The 24,485-nt window shown below is 38.7% G+C and overlaps 1 protein-coding gene across 1 annotated transcript in view; it reads left to right on the forward strand.

Moving 5' to 3' along the window:
- Positions 1-24,485, forward strand: part of ANGPT1 (angiopoietin 1) — a 169,703-nt gene that overhangs the window by 102,535 nt on the left and 42,683 nt on the right. The window contains exons 5-6 of the mRNA XM_054192562.1: positions 5,435-5,562; positions 12,038-12,139. Of these exons, the coding sequence (XP_054048537.1) occupies positions 5,435-5,562; positions 12,038-12,139 (230 nt within the window). The remainder of the gene's footprint in view (positions 1-5,434; positions 5,563-12,037; positions 12,140-24,485) is intronic.

Here is a 24,485-nt window from a genome sequence, read left to right on the forward strand (position 1 = left end):
CCGGAGAGCATATCTGACTTGAAGGCCACCTCCAGGTTTGTGCTTTCCCTGTGGTTGGTTTGTGTAATATTTGTGGCACAAATGTATTATCACAAGGGTTGTCTTGTTGCAGGGAACAGTTGCACAACACAGCCAGCTATTAGGTTGCAATTTAATGTTTTTTCGCAAGTGGAGGGTGGTATAGGCAAGACCAGGCCACTGAAACAACAGACTATACCTCTGGCTCTAAATCAGCAAAAACTGAGTGGCTGTAACTCTGCGTATTTTTCCTCCTCAAAACAAAAATAATCTTCACCCTTTCTCTGTCAGATCTGTTTGTGGTTCCCGCTGCTAAGTCTGGGAACATATATACGTGTATGGGCCGTGTTCCAGGCCTTCTCGCTGGGGTTGTTTGACTGACATCCTTTTGATAACATTAGCAAACTGTTTCTGATTTGATTCTTTGTGAGCCAGGCCCTATTTGCCATTATAACTGGAACTGTGGTGGTGCACAGCAGCTGCACCCAAATGGCTGGAAAAGAGGTCAGAGATACAGCGTTTCATAGAAATGTAGGATTCCCCACCATGTGTCTGGAACCATGACAAGATCAAGGCAAAATTTATTTGTAGTCTGGGTCTAGACAGAAACTGACATTTGGTAGTCCTTGAATGAACCTGTCCTGGAATTCTACAGCTGTAGGTAAAAGCCGTCAATTTACAACCTTCTCCTTTTTGATTTTTTAGAAGCTGCTCATCTGGGGGCATAAATTTTCACCTCAGATGCTTTTGATAGAGCAGCTAAAATTTAGGTCATTTCTGTTTGCCAATAAGATATGGGGAGAGACTTTTCCTTCCTGGCTTCAAAAGCACGAAGAATTTTTTTAATGTATTTTGGTATGTATAGTGATTATCAAGTCCTATAAGAAAATTAGATTCATGTAAATAAAACATTAAAACAATGAAAATATAATAATTCACTAAGATGCTACAGAAATCTCTGCGTATCTGTCCAAATAAGTCACCATCATGCAAAGAAACCAACAGCTGCCTTCCATTTGCTGGCAGTATCACTAAAAGATGTAAGACGCTAGTGATTAACTCAGTCTCAAATGATTTCACAAATATGGCAGTACAGATCTTAAATAATTTAGTAAATATGAATGTGATTTTATTGATTCAGTCAACATCATGAACTGCAGTTTAACATTCTTTATTGCTTACAGACAAACTGCACTAGTCATTCACCAAATATCTGATGGGGACTTGAAAAGCAAGGAGATACCCAATTCATTTTCTCAAAAACAGCCAGAAATCTCAATTTAAAAAATCAAGTATATTTTTTTTAAAAAATATTTTTTCTAGTACAAATTATATTAGACAATTTTCATAGATCTAAGAATAAAAGATAAATATTCTGTGTTTTAAATTTCATATTCCTAGAGGAGAACTTTAGGTTACTAAATATTACATAAGCTCTTTATTCTTAGTAGTGTCTTTAAACCTGGACAGATAAGCAGGCATCCTTCATTTGTGATAGCTGTTAGAAACTAGTAGACTCATTTACTATTGACATTTTCATGACTGATAGCAGAAAAGTAGTCTCACCCTACCCAGAGGCACACACAACTAACAATCAGTTAAGGGATTTCCCTGGCCATTGCTTTGAGAAAAGGTCCTACATGTCCAAGGTCCCTCACTTGCAAGCTCTAGTAACCCTTTCTAAGGGGACTGAAGAGGCTCCAACCTTTGGATTTGTGTTTCTGTTCCTCCATGGGGCCGCAGAGCAGTTGCACTGCCAGGGCTGTTGCCTCTACATGGGAGCAGCCATCTGATGGATCTCTGAACAGTTATGGATGGTAACTGCTCTATTGCCTGGACTCAAACATCCAGGGCATCGAAGCAAAGAAACAACCGAAAGACTGATAACTGACAGAAATAATTCATCAAGTAGGGAAACACAGGTAGCATAGCCCAAGGAAAAAGTTATTGGGCTGAAAATTAACCAAAAGACTTTCAGAAGTGCAGTGAAACAAGAACTTAATTTTCTTGTTAATTCTCCTTCTGTTCAGGAAGGCAGGACGTTCCACATAGGCATCATTGCTTCAAAGGAGCATGACTTCATCACCAGTTTATTCATCCAGAAAAGGCAATCAAAAGAACCCTCCAGGGCTCCAAATTTTGGCTAAGCATTCAGGTTTAAAAAATGATAATATTATTTTGCTTGACATCATAGACTTATCCTTTTCTTCAGGTACATAAAACTTTGGCATAAGCATTGTACTTGAAAATAGCTAAACTAACATTAGAAATCTGTTTAAAGTCAATTAAGATCTTGAAGCTGAACAAAGCAATGAAATGGCTACAAATTTTGTTTTAGAACTACTTTATTTGCACCTTGTTACTTTTTTAAAAATTTATTTAGACATCTACCCTATGTGAGCCAATGCAACATTCAGGAACTTCACTTGATGTATAAAGGATTCAAGGTCTATGTAATGTTATAGAAAAAACAGTCTGGAGCTATAGTAGGTAGAAGTGGTTTGGAAATTGTATGGAATATTAAGTTAGAAAAACAACAGGAAACCTTAGAAAAAACATATTTTACCCTAAAAGAACATTACCAGTAACATTCCTGAGTATTAATTTTCTGATAACTTTGGGCTGTTCTTGTAAATTACAGTCTGATGTATTAAGAAGAAACTGAACTCTGTGCTGGTCATGCTTAATATACTGTGCTGCAATCTGCAATAGTTCAGCTCCTTCACAAGGAGCTGAGCTTTCCTTCCAGTGGAAGCACCAGCTCCTGAGGGAGGGACGAGAGTCACCCAAGGAAAGCCATCTTCTCCTGGCTGCAGTGATTCACTGAATAAAACCCACTGCTGCAAAAGAAGGGTATTGGGTTGTTTAGTCCATAGGAAATTAACACATCTGCTGTCTGTGATCTCAGGTATTTCAGCTCTCTGAGACTGAGATGGAAGGAACAGGGCATTCTATGGTATCTCCCTGTCCTTCATCTCTTACATCAACAGCAGTTTTACTGTGGTTTTTTCTAGGCTTTAAGAATGAGGAAAAAAATTATTTCTAAGTATGCTTCCTAAAGATCCATCTCCTTTGAAAATTATTCTAATTACTCTGAAATTAAAATCTTTCCTTATTTAAAATTTAAATAATATGGACTTTAGGATATACTCATGATTATTTTTGTCTAACTTTCATTTAAAAAGGAACCAAATTCAGATTTCCTTGAATGACTCTTAAGTAGTTGCTTCCAAGTAATTTTCAATGTGTGTATAATGGTTAAATAGCGGTAAAATAATTTCTCTACACATAGATATTAAAATATAGGTACTTTAAGACTCAAGGAAATGTTCCTCTGCACAACTAAATACATTTTTTAGACAAGAGAGACTGATGTCTGCAGTTGAAACAACAGTATTAGAGAAATTCAGGCCAGGAAGAATGGATCTAATCTAAAGCCCCCTGAAATCAATGAGAGGCTTTGCTTTAACTCCTCTAGGCTTTGGCTCCAGCCCCAAGTAATTATTCAAGTTGGACTTTGGCCACTGATACTAACACCGTCTGCTTACAGGAAAGTACCATGAAATATTTAATTAACACAAATTGTGAAGGCCTTAGTTCTATGTGTTATCTAAAAAATGGCACCTTTGATAGTGCACTGTTGATGTGTACCTTGCCGAGGACCTCATTCCCTCCCATCTCACTGGGAAATGTGTCATCTACTGCAGTGCCTGCACTACATTTTCCAAATATGGCCAAGTTTCAGAGCCATTGATTTTCCAATTGAAGTCCATATGCAAGTATATGAACAAGGTTTTATTGATGGTATTGGATAAAAATAATAAATATGCAGCAAATATATGGAAAAGGAGAAGTGAGGGGGGGTTGTTAAAATCAGACTTTAAAAGAAAAAATAAAACACATAAAAGGGAAAAAAGAATATGACGTGTGTAAAATGCCTACTTGGAGAGCAGGATAGTCTTACAGTGCAGAACTGGATTTCTCACTATTTTTCTATTTTCACCTTTTCACAAAATCACTGAGGTAAAACATCTAACCTTTCTCTTCCTCAGTTTCCCCATTGGTATTAATGCCAATTGATCTGGCAGGAATTTGCCATCCTAAAATACTCCTTTGAATTGTTCAAAGGGGAGATAGTATATCAGTCTACAAAGCCTTGGCATTATTACATACTGTCTTATGGCATGGATATTCCCACATGTCGTGCAAAGCTGTTACTTTTTTACACACCAGTGTTGTTAAGCACCAGCTTTGCAACACAGGCCACTTCACTGAGAGTGAATAAGGCATAGTCCCTTTTGTACCTATAACTCATATTTTCAAGCCAAAAATTAAAAAGATGTGTCTGTCACCAGACGAAGAATATGTCTGGAGGACTTAAATATTGTTTCCTTACTGTAGGGATTAATGAAGTGCTGGCCCAGGCCCTGCACAGCACTTAAGGACATGTTTAACTTTAAGAATCTGAGCAGTCTGATGGATCTCCATGGGAATACTGATGTGCTTAAAGTATGTGTTGTTGGAATGAAGTCATATCCTTCAGTAACGTGTGGGGTCACGCTACTTTTGTTCGTGAAAGTGAAGGAACGCTCTCAGATGTTAATCCTTCTACAGGGAGTCTCCTGGTTGTTCAAGACTGGGATCCTCAAACATCTCGCCCTCCTGATTTCTCAACCCAGGCTCATGTATGTGATCTGTCTGCAATCTATAGGATCAAGACCTGCACTGGTGTTCTAACATTAATTGTTTTCCTGTTCTGAGCCAAAAATAAATTCAGTAAATCATGACTCTAACAAACTGACTTCAGCAGCATTGATTTTTCTTTTTTCCAGTAATCGTATTTAGCAACTTTTATGTATGTAGATATGAAAATCATGAAATAATTCTTTACCAAAAAAATCAGCTTAAGCAAACACCTCCCTTGTCCCAAGCCCCTAGGCTGCTCAAAAGACAGTACTTGTGGAGGGCGGGCACAAGCTCTTTTCTTCTGGGGTTCTGTGTTGCTGTCTTAGGTGAGCATCTGTCCCAGATCACAACACCGAACAAGCTTGTCCACCTCCATGTGCATCTTTGGGGCATCTCCCAGATGCATCTTGAGTCAGGGGCAACACCTGCAGCTGCACAGACCTTTGCAGTCAGAAGGAATGTGCTGTGTTCACCTCCTGGTAGACAGGATGCTCTGTTAAGCTATTTGCATCATGACTGACTTTTGCTGGTGCCGCCTCTGCCATCTGTCTGAAAGTTTCATACTGTCTTTAGTAGAATTTACCAAATGCCCTAACTGTGTAAGGACCAGAGCACTGTTATTACTGTGTATGTTTGAAAGGAATACAATGTGCAAAAGTGGACTTCACTGATACAGAATTGCTTGAGATTGATGTTGTAACTTATATTATTGTGGTTTTTTGTTTTGCAGTTTTACTAAAGAATGCAAAAAAGGAGGAAGAAAAGCCTTTTAGAGACTGTGCAGATGTATACCAGTCTGGTTTTAACAAAAGTGGAGTCTACACTATTTATATTAACAATGTGTCAGATCCTAAAAAGGTAAAGTGGCTATTTGTTTTATGTTCTTATTTGATAATATGATGTTGCTCTGGCCTTAAAGGAGCATTTGAAGCCTTTATTGACGTTCTCATTCTGCAAAATATTGTACTGGTATAAACAACCTGGACTGTATTCAGTCTTGAATAAAATACAACACAGTGAAGAAAATGATAAACTGTATCATTCCAGACATTCCTCTTTCTCACTGACAGAGAATCCTTCCTAAGTTGCAACAGACATTCAATAGTTGACTCACTTCCTCCCACTTGGCAAGTTCAGTTGAATAAGACTGTAACTGCAAATAAATCTGCAATGAAGTTTAGAAGAAAATTAGTAAAGTGTAATAATGAGGAAGCTGATGGGAGGATTATCTGGTAGCACGGGGAAAGAAATGGTAGAATGAGTAATTTTTAAAGATAGAGGTTTACAAAAATCCTGTTTCTTTTGTAAGGAGCAGAGAAGGGGATTTTTGGCTGTAAAGAACACAATATGGTGAATATTTGCACTGTTTGAAAGCATGTATAGTCCCGTTATTCTCAAAAAAGATCTTAGGGAGGTGGTTTTTTATGAAAATCAAACATTAGCCTGTAGGAGACTGATTTTTGTAAGGCTTTTGGTGTTAAGGTACCTGAATCACTTGAAGCTAGGAACATGCGAGAATAACTTAAGCCTAATGTATACATGGAGGAATGCTGGCTGTCCCTGACAGGACACTGTTGGGAGCAGACCCCAACATGGTTAAGAGCTGATTACCTGGGAGAGGAAAATACAGTGATGTCTAGAAAGTGGGAAAACGGGAGGGAGGGAACCACGTGTCTGGAGAATTTATTCTTACTGCAGTAAAATCATTTCTGCAAACAGAAAAAGGCAATAACAAATATTACTGATGTTATTGTCTATAGTCATTTTATAATGATCCTGAGATATGTAAAACGTATTTCTAAACTGAATTTGGTTTTATTAGAGGCCTTTGGAAGCCTGTAGATGTGAACAGGTTATAGTCTTCTAAGGAAGTAAAGTTCATTAAAGCATGAGTAGAATTGGGGTGGGAGCGCGCGGTAGGTAATGGGCAATATAACTCTGGTGAATGTGAATGGAAAAATGATTGCCATGACATAAAATGCATAGACACCATTAAGCAATACTGAACAGGACCAGAACAATAAAAGCAGTTCTGTAGAAGCTGTTCAATTCAAACCACAGATATAACACCAAAGTCCAAATTGCATGTACAAATTGTCAGTGGCTTTTCTTAGCCTTATTAAAGTTCATAAACCATCCCCAGAAGCTGGGTTACAATGAAAAACAATGGTTACCAGAAAGTGCTGTGCCACTGATGCTTCTGGTATATTTACCTTAAACCCACTTTACTGGTAGTACGAGGGCAGTGACACTATGGAAGCCACTCTGTGTTTCTGCTATATCCCTCTTTGCAGACACTGTGATCAATCAATACAGGCAGCAAAACTCAGCTGGTATCAGATGTTTTAGCGCAAAAGTTGGTGGCAGGGGAGGAGGAGAGGGAGAGTGTTGAGGGCGTTTCTGCCAGCACCTGTTTCTGTCATGCCCTAGCGATAACAAAGCAAGACCTGATCCCAGGGACGTGAGGAGTGTGATTGCTTTAACAGATGTTTTTTCAGACATTGAGGTTGTGTTAACAGTCTGCAAGGTAGTGCTGTGCAGAGAAAGCTGAACTAGTTCCAGCTGAGATAGCTTCAAAATCACATCAATGCAGCACTGCCAGGACTAATTAGCCCAGAGGTAGCACCACATTGACACAGTTAGATTGCTCTGGGACACAAAGTAATATCCTGATAAGTACTCCATGGAGAGATACCCACTTGTTTAAAGCCAGCTTAGTTATCTGGATTACCACAATGCAACACACAACTCTCACGTGTCTTAAGAGGCCTAATATGTAGACCTCATTGCCCTCTACAGACCTCATTGCCCCCTACAACTGCCTGAAAGGATGTTGTAGGAAGGTGGGTGTTGGCCTCTTCTCCCAAGTGAATCATGACAGGACCAGAGGAAATGGTCTGAAGTTGCGGCAGGGGAGGTTTAGATTAGATATTAGGAAGAATTACTTTACTGAAGGAGTGGTCAGGCACTGGAACAGCCTGCCCAGGGAGGTGGTTGAGTCACCATCCCTAGAGCTGTTTAAGAAACGTCTAGATGTGGCGCTTCAGGGCATGCTCTAGTGGCAGAGATTGTAGGTTGTTTGGTTGGACTCGATGATCTCAAAGGTCCTTTCCAACCATGAAGGTTCTACAATTCTAATATATTGTTACCTTTTGTAATACTTGCAGCAACGGGCAACTGTCTCATTTATAGAAATTTTATACTTCAGGTCACAAAAATATACCTTAATTTCATTTTATATTTCCTAAGGAATGCTTACTAGAATCCTGACATTCAATAGAAAATATCCCTTTGTCATATATACAAATGTAACTGTTAGTTCTAGTTTTTTGCGGTTTTACCATCATATATTCATAGAAAAGTATCCTCCATGGTTACAGCTCCATACCATTTATATGCCTCATTTTTATATGCTTACGTATTTAGATTGCAATTTTTCTTTCATGTTTCTAGCTTCAATAGTTCATTAGTTCAGTTCATTAGTCTTCCAACCCTGCATCAAAAATTAGTGATTCATTTCTGTTTAAAAGGGTCTTAATAATATTCCATGGTTTTGAGATTGAAAGAGAAAAAGATAGTCTTGAAGTATTAAGCTAATTAATTGGCTTACTTTGAGGTATGTGTGTGCAATACCTGATGGTGTTGACAGATGATTGTCCCTGGGCCATAGTGAGAGCAAAAGCAAGAAGAGTCCTCTCAGCCTCCTACAGAGGTGGGATCAGCTAGAGGGGAAGCAGAGGCTGCTGATGAGCAGAGGAGCAGTGGGAGTGAGATTGTCGCCATTGTGGAGCTGAAGGAACAATGTCAACTTCAGGAGCTGAAGTAGGCCGGGAAGACTGGTCTGAGTGCTCTCAGAACCTCTGTATCTCCCCTTGGATCAATGTATTGGACTTTCTTACTCTCTCCTCTTATGCCACCACAGTCATGACTTCTACCAACTTCTGGCTGTGCCACACTGAAAAGATAATGTTATTAATTGCTAATGGGGTCTATGTATCTGGGTCTTTATGGCTCTGCAAAAGCAATTGCCATTATTGCCACAAATGCAGCCTCCACTCCTGCTTCGCATTCTGCCTGTGGACTTCGTACCAAATTGGTGTCGATGGTCTCTCTGAGCATATCTACCAGAATTTTAACCCACTAAATGTATGCTAGCTCCATATACTGTAGAGGCTGCTGTCCCCACATGGTTACCTTCAGGCTTGGTTTCTGTACAGCAGGTACTCATTCCCTGAATCTCAAGTGCCTGATCTTGAGCTTGTTGCTCCATGCCAACAATGTAGACTTGTGAGATCTTAGTGTAAATGCACTTAAAATGCAGTACGTGGTAATCCCCCTCCTTTTGTTTACTTTAAAATTGGGCTGATCTCTAAATGATTATGATGAAGTTTATAATAATGTCATCCATAAAGCTAAAATATTTATAAATAATCTCATATATGCCTCTTAGTAGCTTGAGTATTTTTACCCATGTATGTAAGGAAGGGCAATAGTGCAATGCTTTGGATGCTCTTTTAGTCTAAATCAGTTTATTTTCATAGATACATAGAATGGTTTAGGTTGGGAGGAACCTTAAAGATCATCTAGTTCCCACACCCCTGACAAGGGCACAGACACCTCCCACTAGATCTGGTTGCTCAAAGCCCCATCCAGCCTGGTCTTGAACACTTCCAGAGATGGGGCATCCACAACTTCGCTGGACAACCTGTTCCAGTGCCTCACCACCCTCATAGTGAAAAATTTCTTCCTGATACCTAATCTAAATCTACCCTTTTGCAGTTTGAAGCCATTACCTCCTGCTCTATCACTACATGTCCTTGTAAAAAGTCCCAGTCCAGCTTTCTTGTAGGCCCCCTTCAGGTACTGGAAGGCTGCTATAAGGTCTTCCCGGAGCTTTCTCTTTTCCAGCTCTCTCAACCTGTCTACGTAGGGGAGCTGCTCCAGCCCTCTGATCATCCTCGTGGCCCTACTCTGGAATCACTCCAGCAGGTCCACGTCCTTCTTGTGCTGAGGATTCCAGAGCTGGATGCAGTACTCCAGGTGGGCTCTCATAAGAGTGGAGCAGAGGGGCAGAATGACCTCCCTCGACCTGCTGACCACACTTCTTTTGATGCAGCCCGGGATATGGTTGGCCTTTTGGGCTGCAAGTGCGCATTGCCAGTTCATGTTTATTGACAAAAAAAACTCAGAATCTAAAGATTCATACAAATTCAAAGTCACTTTTCTTCATCCATTTCTTTTCTGGTAGAGGGTTAAATATCAGAACATGTTTAAAGGTGTTTAATGGCTGAGTGCCTTGACCTTGTCTGGGACAGAAGCCAGTCCAGGACATTTGTTGGCTAGAGCTATGCACAATGAACATCTATAATCAGCTTGGCACTGCTGTTAATATGGCAGGTGTTTGTGTCTACCACCGTGGAAACTGCCAGACCACACAATGATGGCTAGTGACTAATGCGCTGCTGTAAATCTTTCTTTGACTGTGCAGTTTTCTCTTTTAATTTACTATATTATTCAGAAAACATCAAAGTTTTTTACAGGTATTTTATTATATTTTAGTATGAAAACCCCATTGTTTGTTTGTGCGTGTCTTTAAAATGAGTAGTTAATACAGTTGAGGATTTAATGCTTTAAAAATTGGCAGTGGATTCATAGGAGCATGAAATGACTTATAAGGAGAGTAAATCCATCATTGAGAAATTCTCACTGTAAATCAGACTAAAGAAATTAAATCCTGTAGATAAATGTTTTGACTCACAGTGTCTTCCCTGAAGGAGGAATAGGGCCAAAATGTTTGTCTAGCAAATTGTGGGTTTTCTTGTGGTTACCCTAAATCAAATTCACATGTTTGCACTGTTCGGTACTCTGTTTCCTTCCTGTACCTACACAGGGACTTCACTCAGCATTCCTGGAGCAAATTAAAACAAAAGCACTTGCACAGGATTACTTACGACAATGCTTATGAGCAGGAAATATTTGGAATCTGCCTGAGGGTGGAATATGGTTCTCTATTCAACTGAGGAGTGAATTTTTATTTAACTGAATTGGATAGTAACCTTCAATTTGGCAAAGCAACTTAAAGCTTTAAATTACCAACTGGTGCTGAATGGATTGACTCGTTGCTGTGAATGCCAAAAGCTAAGCCGATGGGTGACACCTCTTCAACCCTCTTACACATTAACATCTTACTTAAAAAGAGGGATATAGCTATGCAAGAGCACAGACAAATGAAATTCAGCATAGTTGTAGTGCCAATATGGCACGGATGAGTACACAGGAATGAAAATCAGGAAAATTTGCTTGAGTGAGTAGCACTGAAAAAATTAGTCAGATCTTAAAATCAAATGTCATACAAAAACGGGAACAAGAATGAATGCTATCCCTTGCCACATACCAAGAAAAGTGAATGGATAAGCAGTATTTCCATTTTTTCATAAATTATCTTCTGTATTTTTGAAAGAGTAATGTAAGAAGAGTGAAAAACGAATGGCAATTAAATATCCGTTTTGATTATTATATGGATTATTTAAGATTTTAAGAGATTTCAGTTGTCACAATATTCTATCAAGCTTCAGCAAAATTGTCAAACTGTTAAATTATCCTTAATATACAGAATCTCAGCATCTAGGTTAGAATTTTATTAGTGTAATGATGGCAGGACATGACCTTACACGTTCAGTATTGCTCTTAACTTCTGAGCGTGTCCCACAGACCTCTGTTCTTGAGCCTGTTCCTGTCTATGTCCTCTGTCAGCCGTAAGGCAGCTTAGACTGACATCAACTGTTTCTGTTTTGGGACACTGCCTGGCATGCTGTGGGTGACATTACAACACAAAGCAAAACAGAATAATCTCATCTGTGATACATTTTGGACTACTTCAATGGGTATTTTCTGTAAGAATTCCTGAAGATTCTTTCTTAGACAGAATTACACTCTGCTAGAAGGTATAGAAAACATTATTGTCACTGAAAAAAGTACTCATTTGTTAAGAGGAAGGGAGGGAATTTAGAGGCACTGCAGAGAAAATAGAAAAGGAGCATGGAGTTAATGTGAAGATTAAAGCTGAGGATGCAGAGGGGGTTGATGGGCAGATGCTCTTGGGTAATGTGCTGAAAGAACAGGAGACATTATTGGGAGAATTACACTGAACATAAGGAGAGCTCTGTTGTAATCAAGCGATTGAGGATACCACTGAGGGCATAGGGCATGAATCCATAGGAAAACAGGCTTTCTTAGTTTCTTTATTCACAAACATTTTTCCCCCCTAAAATGACAGGATTCCAATGCAAGTTTGTTTTATTGGGTTTTTTTGGTTTTTTTTATTACTGCATAGGTCTTTTGCAATATGGAAATTGCTGGAGGAGGATGGACAGTTATACAACATCGGGAAGATGGGAGTTTGGATTTTCAAAAAAGCTGGAAAGAATACAAAATGGTAAGGTGAATAGTGTGGAATAGCTGTACAGTTCATAGAAGTGTTAGATTTCAAATAGTATTTCCTGTTATCTTAAGCAGATAGTTCTGCCTATAGTGATGTGGTGTCATCTGCAGTCTTTTATGAGCTACCTTTTGTCATGCCTGTTACTTCCAAAAATCATAATATTCTTTTTACTGAATTAGTTGAATATTATTTCCTATCACTTAGGTTTCTTTCAGATCAGTTACTGCGATTAAAATGAGGTAAGGACCAGGCACATGCACTAAAGAATGTTGATGTCTGTCCCTCTGAAGTTTTGGCTTGCTGTGACATTAAGGGGTAATAGGCATGTGATGGTGTTCCTAATACATGGATGTTTTCATCTGAGGGGAACTCCTTCAGAACTTGGAGCACCTCAGATAGGAATGAAAAGTTTTACTGGGGTTTATACCAAGCCATACAACACCTTTGCCAATCAATCCAATGTACTGGAAATGGTGATACTTCAAATAGGACTAAAATAAAATAAATAGCTTACCAAATTACAGATGACATGACTTCAGCAGGCTATTTTCCCTTTGCCGACTCAAAAAAAATTTTACTCCAATCTAAATAACTTCTGAGTTTTTTCATTCACTGCCTGATCAAACTTTCTGATGGAGCTTCTTTCTCTGAGTCCCTCAGGACTGACTTGGATTTCAGTGACATTCCCAGTGAAGTTTTTAGAACTGTGTTATCACCCTGGAAGAGGGAAAAATTTTTTTCCAACAGTTTTCAAAAAGCACTAAATGAAGAGAGCATTTAAAAAGTTTAAAAATAAAAGCAAGTTCAGTCCAGTAAAAATTTATTTGGGAAAAAGTTCTGTTATGGAACTTAACATTTCAGAAATAAATGTAGTATCAGATTATTGAACCAAAATGTCATTTTGGATTTTATGGATGCTTTCTTTTCAATATTTTATATTACTTGAAAATATATATTATAGGGGTAAAAACTAACCATTTGGGTTAGACCTCTGCTACTATGGGTAACCAGAGGATGTAGTCTGTTTCATAATACATGTGAAGTAGATATAATATTAAAATGACAAATAGATATTTTCAAATGGATTTTCAAAATTGGATTTTTTTTTTTAGAATTCATTATTTTTTTTATTTAGCAGGAAACATGAAGAGTCTTTTGCTCTATTTTGGTTCATATGTATAAAATATATAAAATAAAATATAAAACATCAATTTTTTTGAGGAAACCAAAAATTGAAGATTCTACCAGTTCTACTTATAAGGAAATTACAATTTGTGTATACAACCTAACTTGTTCTCTACATATGGGCTGTTTTAATTTATACATACCATATGAATTACTGAGATTTACTCAGTTTTTCTCTCCTGTGCTTTTTCTTAGACCATTTAATAAAAATAGCTCTTCTTCTTAAAGTTTTCCCATGTGGCCTTTTTTTCATATATATCCCTTCACTTTAGTCAAATTCCTCAAATTTTCCTTAACAATGATGTGAGCTTGTTAAGGATTAGATTATGTTGATTTTGTCTAGTTCAAGCACTCTGAATTAATTTTGATGCTCTTTAGGAATAGTCTTCTATGATAATTTACTTCTGCCAAATAAAAAGTTTTGGACTTTTACTGGTTGCTGTCCTAGAAGTCATGAGAAAAAATGGGATTTAGGCTTGTCTCTGCTTCTGTGAACCATTTCACCAAAGTAACTAGTTTAAGCTTCCTTCTGTGATTATCGTACCACCAAATGTTGTATGATAGAGGCTGATGGATGCTTTGTGGATTACTAGAATACGTGACAGTGTCTGAGCTTCAAGGCAAGGACACCACTAGCTTAATTCCCTCATTGTTCAGTGTGGGTGCAGGGTGTCTATTGGATCATATCCCCTCTCCTTCCTGATACACCTAGTTGCTGTTTCTTCCGATGGAAACCAGGTAGCGTGGTGGAGGACACAATGGTACTTGGTTATGCTTGGAGTGGTTGAACTTAATATGTGTTCTCCCAGCCCATAATTCAGATACAGCTTTCCAGATTTGCAAAGACATTCTTGTTGTGCTTGTATCTCCAAGGCCCCAAATCTAACAGAAACAAGCAATATCATAATAATATAATAACAGTAATAATAAGTCTCTGGGGCTTCTTTTATTTTCAGTGCATTTAGTTTTATTGGAAAAGAATCTGGAAAACTGTTGAAGTTATTCAGTTACAAGCAAGTACTGACTGCCAGCTTCTGAGCTGGATAGGGACTCAGGCCACCAGCCTGCGGTACGGCCAGTGCCCTCACAAGTAATTGGCTGTTCCAGTTTTATGAGGCCATTGCAGATTTTCTCTGTCTCTAAGGTGAGATCCTTGCAGTAGGTAGCTTGGAAAGGGTGTACATGGAGTACTCCCTGCAAAAGTGTGTGACAGTGCTGCTGGGTTACAGGAGTCTCCCAGCACCAACTCATTCTGCAGAAAAAATTCAAGGCAATCATTGTCTTTGATCCAGTTTCATGTTGATGTCTTCAGCTTACATGGAAGTAATTAAATTCCTGTTCTATATATTTTCCAGACACCAACACAGAAAGCAGGTTGAGAGAGAGATAAAGTAGATATAAATCTTTTGAAAGAAGGAAATATACAGCTCCATCCATACATAAATTGCCACCAAGTCAGTGATACTACAGTAATAGCGGTCCTAACTTTCTTGTTGTTCTTTTGGCTCCATTCCCATTACCGTTCAATCTCCACTCTGAAAAATAACATTACACTTTTCTTGGTATCTAAAACAACATGTAATGAATACAAAACCTTTTACACAGATTTATTGTTATGCAAGATTGGTTATGCCCTCTTCTTCCTTTATGGCATATGTGCTTACCAGTATCGTTTAGTTTTGTTATCAGTCTTATGCAGTGCAGCGTAATCTGTGCATTTACTTCTAAGAACTCATTTCTGACTATGAAATCTCTTGGGCCATTTCAGTTTTGTACATTCAATGCTAATTGGAAAAAATTCAGAGGAAATCCTGTGAGTCCATTCTCCCATCCTTTTCTTATCAGTATCTACTACATCTGTTCTTCCACGTTTTGCAGTAGATTTTTCATCATAATATTTGTTGCTTATCAGAAAAATGTGAAGTGAAACAACAAATAGTTTCCTTAACAACAGCAGCTAAGATCACCCTGAAGCAGGTTTCAACTATTTTACACATTTCCTTGCTTGAGGAGGGAACATAAAACACTGTTAGATTTTTGACCTGTAGAAGGAGAATATAATTTAAAAAAAACTATTGCTTACGATCTGCAAACCTGAGCTGCTTTTAGAAGGGGGGTTTCCACAAGCTTACTTTCTAAGACACATTTTCTGGCATTTATTAGGCAGTCATTAGCAATAATGAAATCCAAGTAAATGATTAGCTCATGTGCTAACTTGGCTATCAATATTTCTTGCTCAAATTCCAGCTTTTCAGTTTTTGGATGAATGCACCTTTCCCAGTCACTGTCTCCATTTTTGCCAAATTAGGTGATGGAGTATTGGATTCCCTATTCTCTAGCCTTTTAGCATGTCTAGTTTAATAATTCCTGTGAATTTCACAGAAGTTATTTCACATTCAATAGCCCAACATTCACTATCAATTTCCTAGGGGGACTTCTTGGGGCTCAAGTCTATTGGGGTCTTCCTCAGACCTTTAAAATTATTTTCTTGCTTTCAGTCATTGGAGAAGGACTATCAATAGGTATTTAAAATTACATGCCTTGGCCAGCACACAGCAATCCTTTTCCTAGCCATTTTTTTTCCTGCATGTCAGTATTTAATTGTACTACATGCCTTTATTGCTACAGTATAGTTATTTTCCTTTCTCTGATGAAAGAAAGCTATCGCTTTTTTAATCATTCATAATGGCATGAGCTAGATTAGGATCACTTGTACATATAAGACTCACAGCTGAATTTCTAAAGTTTATGGCAACCACCTCCTATCTTCCTGACCAGCAGCTGGCTTTTCTTTTGGTTCTTTGAGGCAAGAATGGAGGTCAGCGCTAAATTCCACACGCCCTTAATCTCATGTTCCTGATTAACATCTAAGAGTCCAACACCAGTTCAGTCCTTAAAACAAGTTTGCTGCCAGCTTATCTCAGAAGTCATCACTAGCATTTGTGTGTGCCTGAAAAGCACATCTACAAAACCACTTCCATTTCTGTTGGGGTTTCTTCTTTTTCTTCTCTCCTTAAAGCTGTTGGGTCAAATTGACAGGCAGCTCCACAGTGCCAATATGATGCGATGCCAAAGCAGCACAATTTATGCTCTTCCATGGCTTAAATTCTGCAGCACACTGAGAGCCAGACCAGAGATGGTTACTAGAACTTTCTCAGGAAGTATTTCTGGATGCAGTTCTAGTGGGCATTTACATTACATTATCTGGAATAATCTGACTTTCCTCTGAGCCTCAGTTAATTATAACAAGTATACAAGTCTGGTGATCTATGTCTTCTGCTTACTTAAAGACAGCTGAACACCTCTTCAGACTTTAAGTCTCTGATTTCCTTCTAAGCATGATGTTTTTTACCCTTTTTTATATACTGTCTACAGTTCACCCCTGTGAGTAAACTCTAGTTTGGACATAGGTCCCACCCATTTCCTGGAAGACCTTCTAGTTTGTGACAGTCAGGTTGCTGGTCACCTCCTGTTTTCACCTCACCAGTCCTTGCAAGTCCTACAGACTGTAAATTGTGTATTTGAGTGTCTAGATCTACCTGAATTATTCATAAAAAGAGCTACAAAGCTATGAAGATTTTATTTCTTAGTACCATCTTTCAGTTAATTCTGAAAACTTCCAGATGTAACGTACATTTGACTTTTATTTGCAAAGTGTTCAGCTCCTGTTTTAGAATGTGGTCTCCTAATTCCTTTTATGGTCTCCATCTGGTTTTAGTCTTACTTTAATTTCTCTCGTGAAAGTTTCAGTTCCAGTTTTCAGTTTTGTTATCATTCTTTCTGCCCACCTTTCCTGTCTCTAAGAACTGACTTTTTTTTTGTTCCATATTGCGTCAGTAGCAATACTAACTTGCACTTTTTTTCTTTTTCAAAATAGGTCCTCACCACAATTAACATTGTGTTTGACCTGAGCAAAGCGGCAAAAACTCAAGCTGTTGTACTGTTCCCTTTTGGAACATTAATTGATGATGGATATTTCCCTGGTGCAATTTTGTCCATTTATAAAGATTGTAGAGATTCTTTTTTCTCCCCGTATACTTGAAGAATCAAGCAACTACAGACAGAGCTCCAACCCCTTCCAGTCACATTAGATTATTATGTTTATCACTTTTTTTTTCAAGTGAGAGGCTGACTGCATAAAAAGCAATGCACAAGGCAGATTTTTAAATTGTTTGTGTAAGCTTCATGATTCTTGTTCCACTATTTTAGTTGAAAACAACTTCAGATGTGGGTTTTTTTTAAACAAAAATTACATAAGCCATATGGCTTGGCTGAGGAGAATGTTCTTGATAGAAAAAATAAATTTGCTCACAATTGAATGCTCATATTGTAGAAACAGTATCTTTCATAATTCTTGGTTTTGTTAAAGCGAGGTGTCCTGAATTATTTTTAAATCCTTTTCAGGTTTATAAGTATTTAAGCTATGCTATACATTGATATGGCACAAAGTCTTCACACTTCTTGCATTTGCAGTAGTCTGACATTACTGATACATTTGCTGTATTCCTGTGTTCTTTAAAAGAAAATTCAAATACTATCAAACAGCTCTGAAGATGGTAACTGTTCTTTCTGTGACTATTCCACATCAAACGAGTTTTTCAAAATCTCATTTTTTGGATCTTCATTCATGCTAAATTTTTCCCTTTGGACTAAAGAAAAGAGATTGTTGGGAGCTGAAAAGTATATTCCACTATAAGCATATGATGCAGCTCTCTGAGTTCACAGGATGTCAAGTACTGAAATGACTGTTGAAACTAACTTCACTTCACTTCTGTTAGGGAGATTTAGAAGGACGCTGCTGTTGTTCACAGGAATTAAAACACTCATCAGCTTTTCAGATAACCATTTGTAATTTTGACAGGAATTTAAAGTAAGAAAACCTTTATCATCATGTGGAAAATGTACATACATCTACTAGCCAGAGATTCCTAGCTACCAACAGGCCTGTGGTTTTATGACAGTAAGAGGTTTCCTCCACTGATTTTGGCATGAGCTACATTTCATAGAATCATAGAATGTGTTGGATTGGAAGGGACCTTTAAAGGTCATCTAGTCCAACTCCCCTGCAGTAAGCAGGGACATCTTCAACTAGATCAGGTTTCTCAGAGCCTCATCAAGCCTGACCTTGAATGTCTCCAGGGACTGGGGCCTCCACCACCTCTCTGGGCAACCTGTTCCAGTGTCTCATCACTTTCATTGTAAGGAATTTCTTCCTAATGTCTCATCTAAACCTACCCTGCTCTAGTTTAAAACCATTGCCCTTTGTCCTATCGCTACATGCCCTTGCAAACAGCCCCACCCCAGCTTTCTTGTAGGCCCCCTTCAGGTACTGGAAGGCCTCTACAAGGTCTCCCCGGAGCCTCCTCTTCTCCAGGCTGAACAACCCCAACTCTCATCCTGTCCTCACAGGAGAGGTGCTCTAGCCCACTGACCATCTTCGTGGCCCTCCTCTGGACCCAATCCAACAGGTCCATGTTCTTCTTGTGCTGAGGGCTCCAGAGCTGGACACAGTGCTCCAGGTGGGGTCTCACGAGAGCAGAGTAGAGGGGGAGAATCACCTCTCTGGATCTGCTGGCCACGGTTCTTTCGATGCAGCCCAGGATGTGATTGACCTTGTGCAAGCACACATTGTTGGCTCATGTCCAGCTTTTCATCCACCAGTACCCCCAAGTTCTTTTCCGCAGGGCTGCTCTCTATCACATCATCCCCCAGCCTGTATTGATAACGAGGATTGTCTCAGCCCAAGTGTAGGACCTTGCACTTGGCCTTATTGAACTTCATAAGGTTTGCTCAGGCCCACCTCTCTAGCTTGTCCAGGTCCCTCTGGATGACATCCCATCCCTCCAGCCTGTTGACCACACCACTCGACTTGGTGTCATTTAAGTCATCTATTTTTTGGTCACAAAGAGTAACTCAAAGAACTATAAGCAAAGCAAAAAAATTATTACACTTAATGTCCATATGGTCAGATATGTAAGCCTTAAAGTATGATTGTTGATTGATTTCATATGGACATAAATTTTCATCTTCACTGTTATTACCCACAAATTTTTTTGGCAATGAAGGATCCCTCCTAAGGGCAAAGACATACAGCTGCTCCTGATAATTAGGTAATTGGATTTTATAATAAGAACCTATGTCTTCCTTCCAATGAGAGTTTCTGTGTTTCCCTGTTTTGCACAGAAAGGATCCAGTGGATGGGAATCATCCTACTCCTACTTAACTCAATTCCTTTTTTCTCAACTCTTAGGCCATACCTGTTCTAGCACATTGAACAGGACCATGGCTTGGTGTGGACACAGCCTTGTGACACAAGGTCCTCATCACTAGATTTTAGTAGAGTTTTGGTCTGACTCAAATAATGTTCCACAAACGATGCCCAAGCATTTAGGGGTAATAGGCCATTCTCAAATGTCAGTTTGCACAGGGCTGCCTGGTTTTTCAGAGCTGAGAAGGTTTTACTGTTAGCACATGGGTTATTCTGGTTTGCTTTTCTCTGCTTAGCCGAGCAGTAGGGGCTGTTCAGAGCACTCTTCACAGCTTCTCCTTCCCCCTGTGGCTTAGAGAAGCTGTTCTGAGGGAAAGAATTGTTGGTTCAAAGAACACGGGGAGGCATTTTGAAGATAACCTGGGAATAGGAAACGAATAGAGAAAGTTTTGTGGAAGGAGAAGAGCCTTCATAACACTGTCTGTACAACATCCATCTGTACAACAGCTAGCCAACTACCTGGAGATATATCCCATAATTCCTTCTGCAGAAACAGCTTCACGCTCTTTCTCTGCCAGTAGTGTGAAGAATTTTATGAAGTGCCTTGCAATATCAGCATTTCCTTCCTGCAAAAATGAAGTATTTGAGGACAGGATGGACCTGTGTGAGAGTCAAGAACTAGGGAATGCACGTCCTTGGAAACAAGACAGGTTGGGAGTGGTGGTGGTGTTGAATTATTATGTTGCATGAGTAAGTTTATGAGGGTGAGTTATGACTAAAACGGGATAAAACAAGGCACACTTCAGCCATGAATAATTTTGTAACATATAGTCACAAACACATTTCTTATGTCAGTACACTTCAAAGTCATGTGTTATAAGTTGCTTACATCTGAAAAAAATAATTTACTTTAAGGGACTGGGATAGATGACATGGAAATAATTTGTTTCTTTCAAACATTTACCAAGTAATTTGGATATAAGGAAATGATTTTTGGTGACTGGAATGTGTATTAAGATATTGTGTGAGTAACGCCTTTCATGGAGACCCAGTCTTCTGTGATAAAGAATGACATGTCATGCTAGTTTAATAAAAACTCATTTCTGACTGCAACTGTTACTCAGATAATTGTCACTTTCATCAGTGTTATAAAAGGAGCCAACATGTTCTCTGCTTCTCCTGAGGTCTAAATCCAGCATGTCCAGTGGAGATAGACATGGTATCACAGTGGTGAGATACCATATTCAGTTTTATAAAAACATGCTCATGAAACTATTCTGGCCCTGACCAAGGCTTAATCTACAGTGTGCATTTCAACAGTATGATCTAAGGGAGCAAGAATGAAACTATATTTGTTTGAGAGGGCTTTGGATCTCTAGATTGGGCACCAGAGAGGATGTATCAAGGAAGCATCTTCTTTATTTTGGGGAATATTTTTGGATGTAAAATTATATTTATTATATAATGGATGGATAATGGATGGATGGATATATGGATGTAAAATTATATATATAATTTTGTGTTGGAGTGCAGTTGTGTTTTAAATGTGTTATAGTCAGCACAGTCTTCCATATGCAAATGTTACTGGATAACATCAGTTTCAACTGTTGTGTTGACATATGGCTATATATACTTGTGCCTACTCTGCCACCAGCGCTTCAATTTAACACCATTAATGTACACTGACAAAACTCTTGTGGTCTTCCAAAGGCTGTTAATGTAATCATATAAGGTATTCTTACATGTAAAAATTAATAAATTTTATGTACTGAAGTCACTATTCAGATTAATTATACTAACAGCCTGTGGCAGAGCACCATGAGAAAGATTAATGTTATCAATGAAACTTTCTAACCAAAAAATGGACACGATATTGTACAAGAGCCAGGTGAGATTTTGAGAGAGAGATTTTTTAAATTAATGATTTGAACATTCAGTAGAATTGTAGCAGAGGTCCTCCCAAATCACAGAGTCACAGATTCACAAAATTGTAGGGTTGGAAGGGACCTTCAGAGATCATCTTGTCCAACCCCCCTGCCAGAGCAGGGTCACCCAGAGCAGGCTGGACAGGAACGCGTCCAGGCGGGCTTTGAATGTCTCCAGAGATGGAGACTCCACCACCTCTCTGGGCAGCCTGTTCCAGTGCTCTGTCTCCCTCACAGTAAAGAAGATTTTCCTCATGTTGAGATGGAATTTCCTCTGTTCTAGCTTGTGTCCATTGCCCCTTGTCCTGTTACTGGGCACCACTGAGAAGAGTTTGACCCCATCATCTTGACACCCACCCTTTAGATATTTATAAGCATTGATGAGATCCCCTCACAGTCTTCTCTTCTCCAGGCTAAGCAGACCCAGGTCTCTCAGCCTTTCCTCATAAGAGAGGTGCTTCATTCCCTTGATCATCTTTGTAGCCCTGGACTCTCTCCAGTAGTTGCCTGTTGCCTGTCCTTCTTGAACTGGGGGGCCCAGAACTGGACACAGTACCCCAGATGTGGCCTCACCAGAGTAGAGGGGGAGGATGACCTCCCTCGACCTGCTGGCCACACTCTTGTAATGCACCCCAGGATGCCATTGGCCTTCTTGGCCACAAGGGCACATTGCTGCCTCATGGTCAACTTGCTGTCTACCAGGACTCCCAGGTCCCCAGTGATAGTTGTGTGCTGTCATCATGGAACAGCTTTCTCTTCAGGGAGGAGCATCTCTTGCCTGATCTGTTCCATTTGGGACTCACTGGAGCAGTCCTTCACTTTGGGGCTCATGTCAAATTAGCACTCTAACTTTTAGACTTCGGTGTCAGTCATCTTCTATTCTTGTTCAACTGTTTAGTGTAGCAGCTGGGCCCAAGCAAGAGAGGAACCCATAAGTCTGATGCCTGGGGTATTTAGATAGGTTATGGGGCTGAGATTCAGGTCCTGCTTGAACTCACATACAGGTGGTTTGATTGTTGGTTCTTCCTGTAGCATCTGTGCTCCTAGTCATGTACATCTTTGCTATTTGGGATGAATCTGTGTCTTTTGAAAAGAAGAGAGAATTAAGTCCTACCTCCAAAAGTTCTTTCTTTTTGCCTGAAGTGAAACAAATACTTTTTTTAAAAATTTTTTTAGATTTTGAGTTTTTAGCCCTAAATCATACAATTATTTCTTTGCAAAGAAAAAACCAGAAGGTTCTCTTTAGAGAAATAATTCATCTTTCTTAGAATACAAAAATTGAGTTTCTTTTCTTTAAAACATACCCACATCCCTGGGTTGCATTTTCTAGGAGCCACACTAAGTGTCTGTATATTCCCAGGATCCACTTGTCTCAGAGTGAAGAAGGTGGTTTGGGAGAGAGGCTCTCAACATAATTTTTCTCAGTAGGAAATACTTTCCTGTTTTTAGTGAAACAGTAAGGAAGTTAGATTGAAATCCAGGCCTGAGGAAGATATACAACTGGCTGTTGTATATGAGTCACTGTAGGAAACGGAGCTGTTTGGGGCCATTGCCTAGCCAGAGGTAACATTTGTGTAAGGTTTGCACCTCAAACCTGGGTTCTATCACTGTCATTCTTCCTCATCAGGAAGACTGCTACTACTGATGCTGTGTGTGTTTGAGAGGGAAAAAGAGAACCTAACTTCTCTATTTCTACTAATATATTTGGTCCAGAATGAAGGGCAACAGCCTGAATTGTAGCAGGATATGAACAAGATTTTGAAACACACTTTTCAAACTTGGAATTATTATACAGACATTTAGTTCTTTTTTTAAACCGACAATAACCTAGTTTTTGTTTTAGCCTTTTGAGAAGGTACCTGTGTCTTCAATCTAAACATATTTTTAGAAATTGCCACCAAGTATTTTTTAGTATTTCATAGAAATAATTCCAAATGTTTAGCATTATTGTCCCATATTCTTTTAAGTTAACATTATTTAACACATTTGTTCTCTGAGGAAATTGAAGTCATTTCTATAGACCACATCTTTATTTCAAATAATGCAATGAATAATTCAACGTGATGGAAATGAAGAAGTATACTGACCATTTTAGAAATTATCTTCTGAAACAAAATCCATTCCACGTTCTCAGCTAAGGCAAAAGAAGCAGAATATTCTTTATGGCTTCTGGGAAGACACTGCTGCTGTAAAACACTGAATTATTATCTGCTTTATTCAGTGAATTGTCTGACAGCAGATGAACCCATAGTATATATCGGCTGTGTCTGGTTTCAATTTTGTTTTGTCTATAAAAAGTCAAAGCTTCCTATGAGTATTATCAGACAAAATAAATAAAGTAAGAGAGATAATTGTTTAATGCACTTGGAGTAACATGATTCAAGCAGAATACCCCCACAGATTTTGCCAAAGCTAATAAAACTCTTTTGCACCCTACTTATTATTTTTGAATAAGTATCAACTTTGTAAATTCTTAAGGTCATTTTTAAAACCAGTATTGAATTCCGTTTCTTTGTACTCATGACTGCTTTAGTAGTTTTGACTCTGTTAATCACCATGCAATTGGAAATGAGGTGATGTAGAACCTGGATGTCATCTAGAGTAAATATTATAAAATCATGTACTTTTGTCTGTGGTTCCTGGTTCTAAGTACTTCAATGCATACAAAAGAACAACAAATTACTATTTATTTATTTTTTTACGTAACAGTTGGGCACTATGTCAGAATTTACACAATTTACTACATAGTTATAGGCAAAAAGAACCAGAAAACTCCTTTGCTTCATCCTAGTACATAAATGGGATTAAAATTGTCAGTAAGGTTCTATATTGTGCCATTTCTTTGCTCTGAAAACAAGCGTTATCATGTATACAAGAACAATGTATTCTAAATGTAGTACAAAACATCACCTGATTATTCCTTGATAAAAACCCTATTTTACTAATCGGTTGTGATTTTTATGTATTTCAACTAATTATTTCAGATTAAACTTTGTTGAAATACGATCTTAATGCAATTTTC

The sequence above is a fragment of the Rissa tridactyla genome, chromosome 2, assembly GCF_028500815.1.
Source record: "Rissa tridactyla isolate bRisTri1 chromosome 2, bRisTri1.patW.cur.20221130, whole genome shotgun sequence".
Taxonomy (NCBI): domain Eukaryota; kingdom Metazoa; phylum Chordata; class Aves; order Charadriiformes; family Laridae; genus Rissa; species Rissa tridactyla.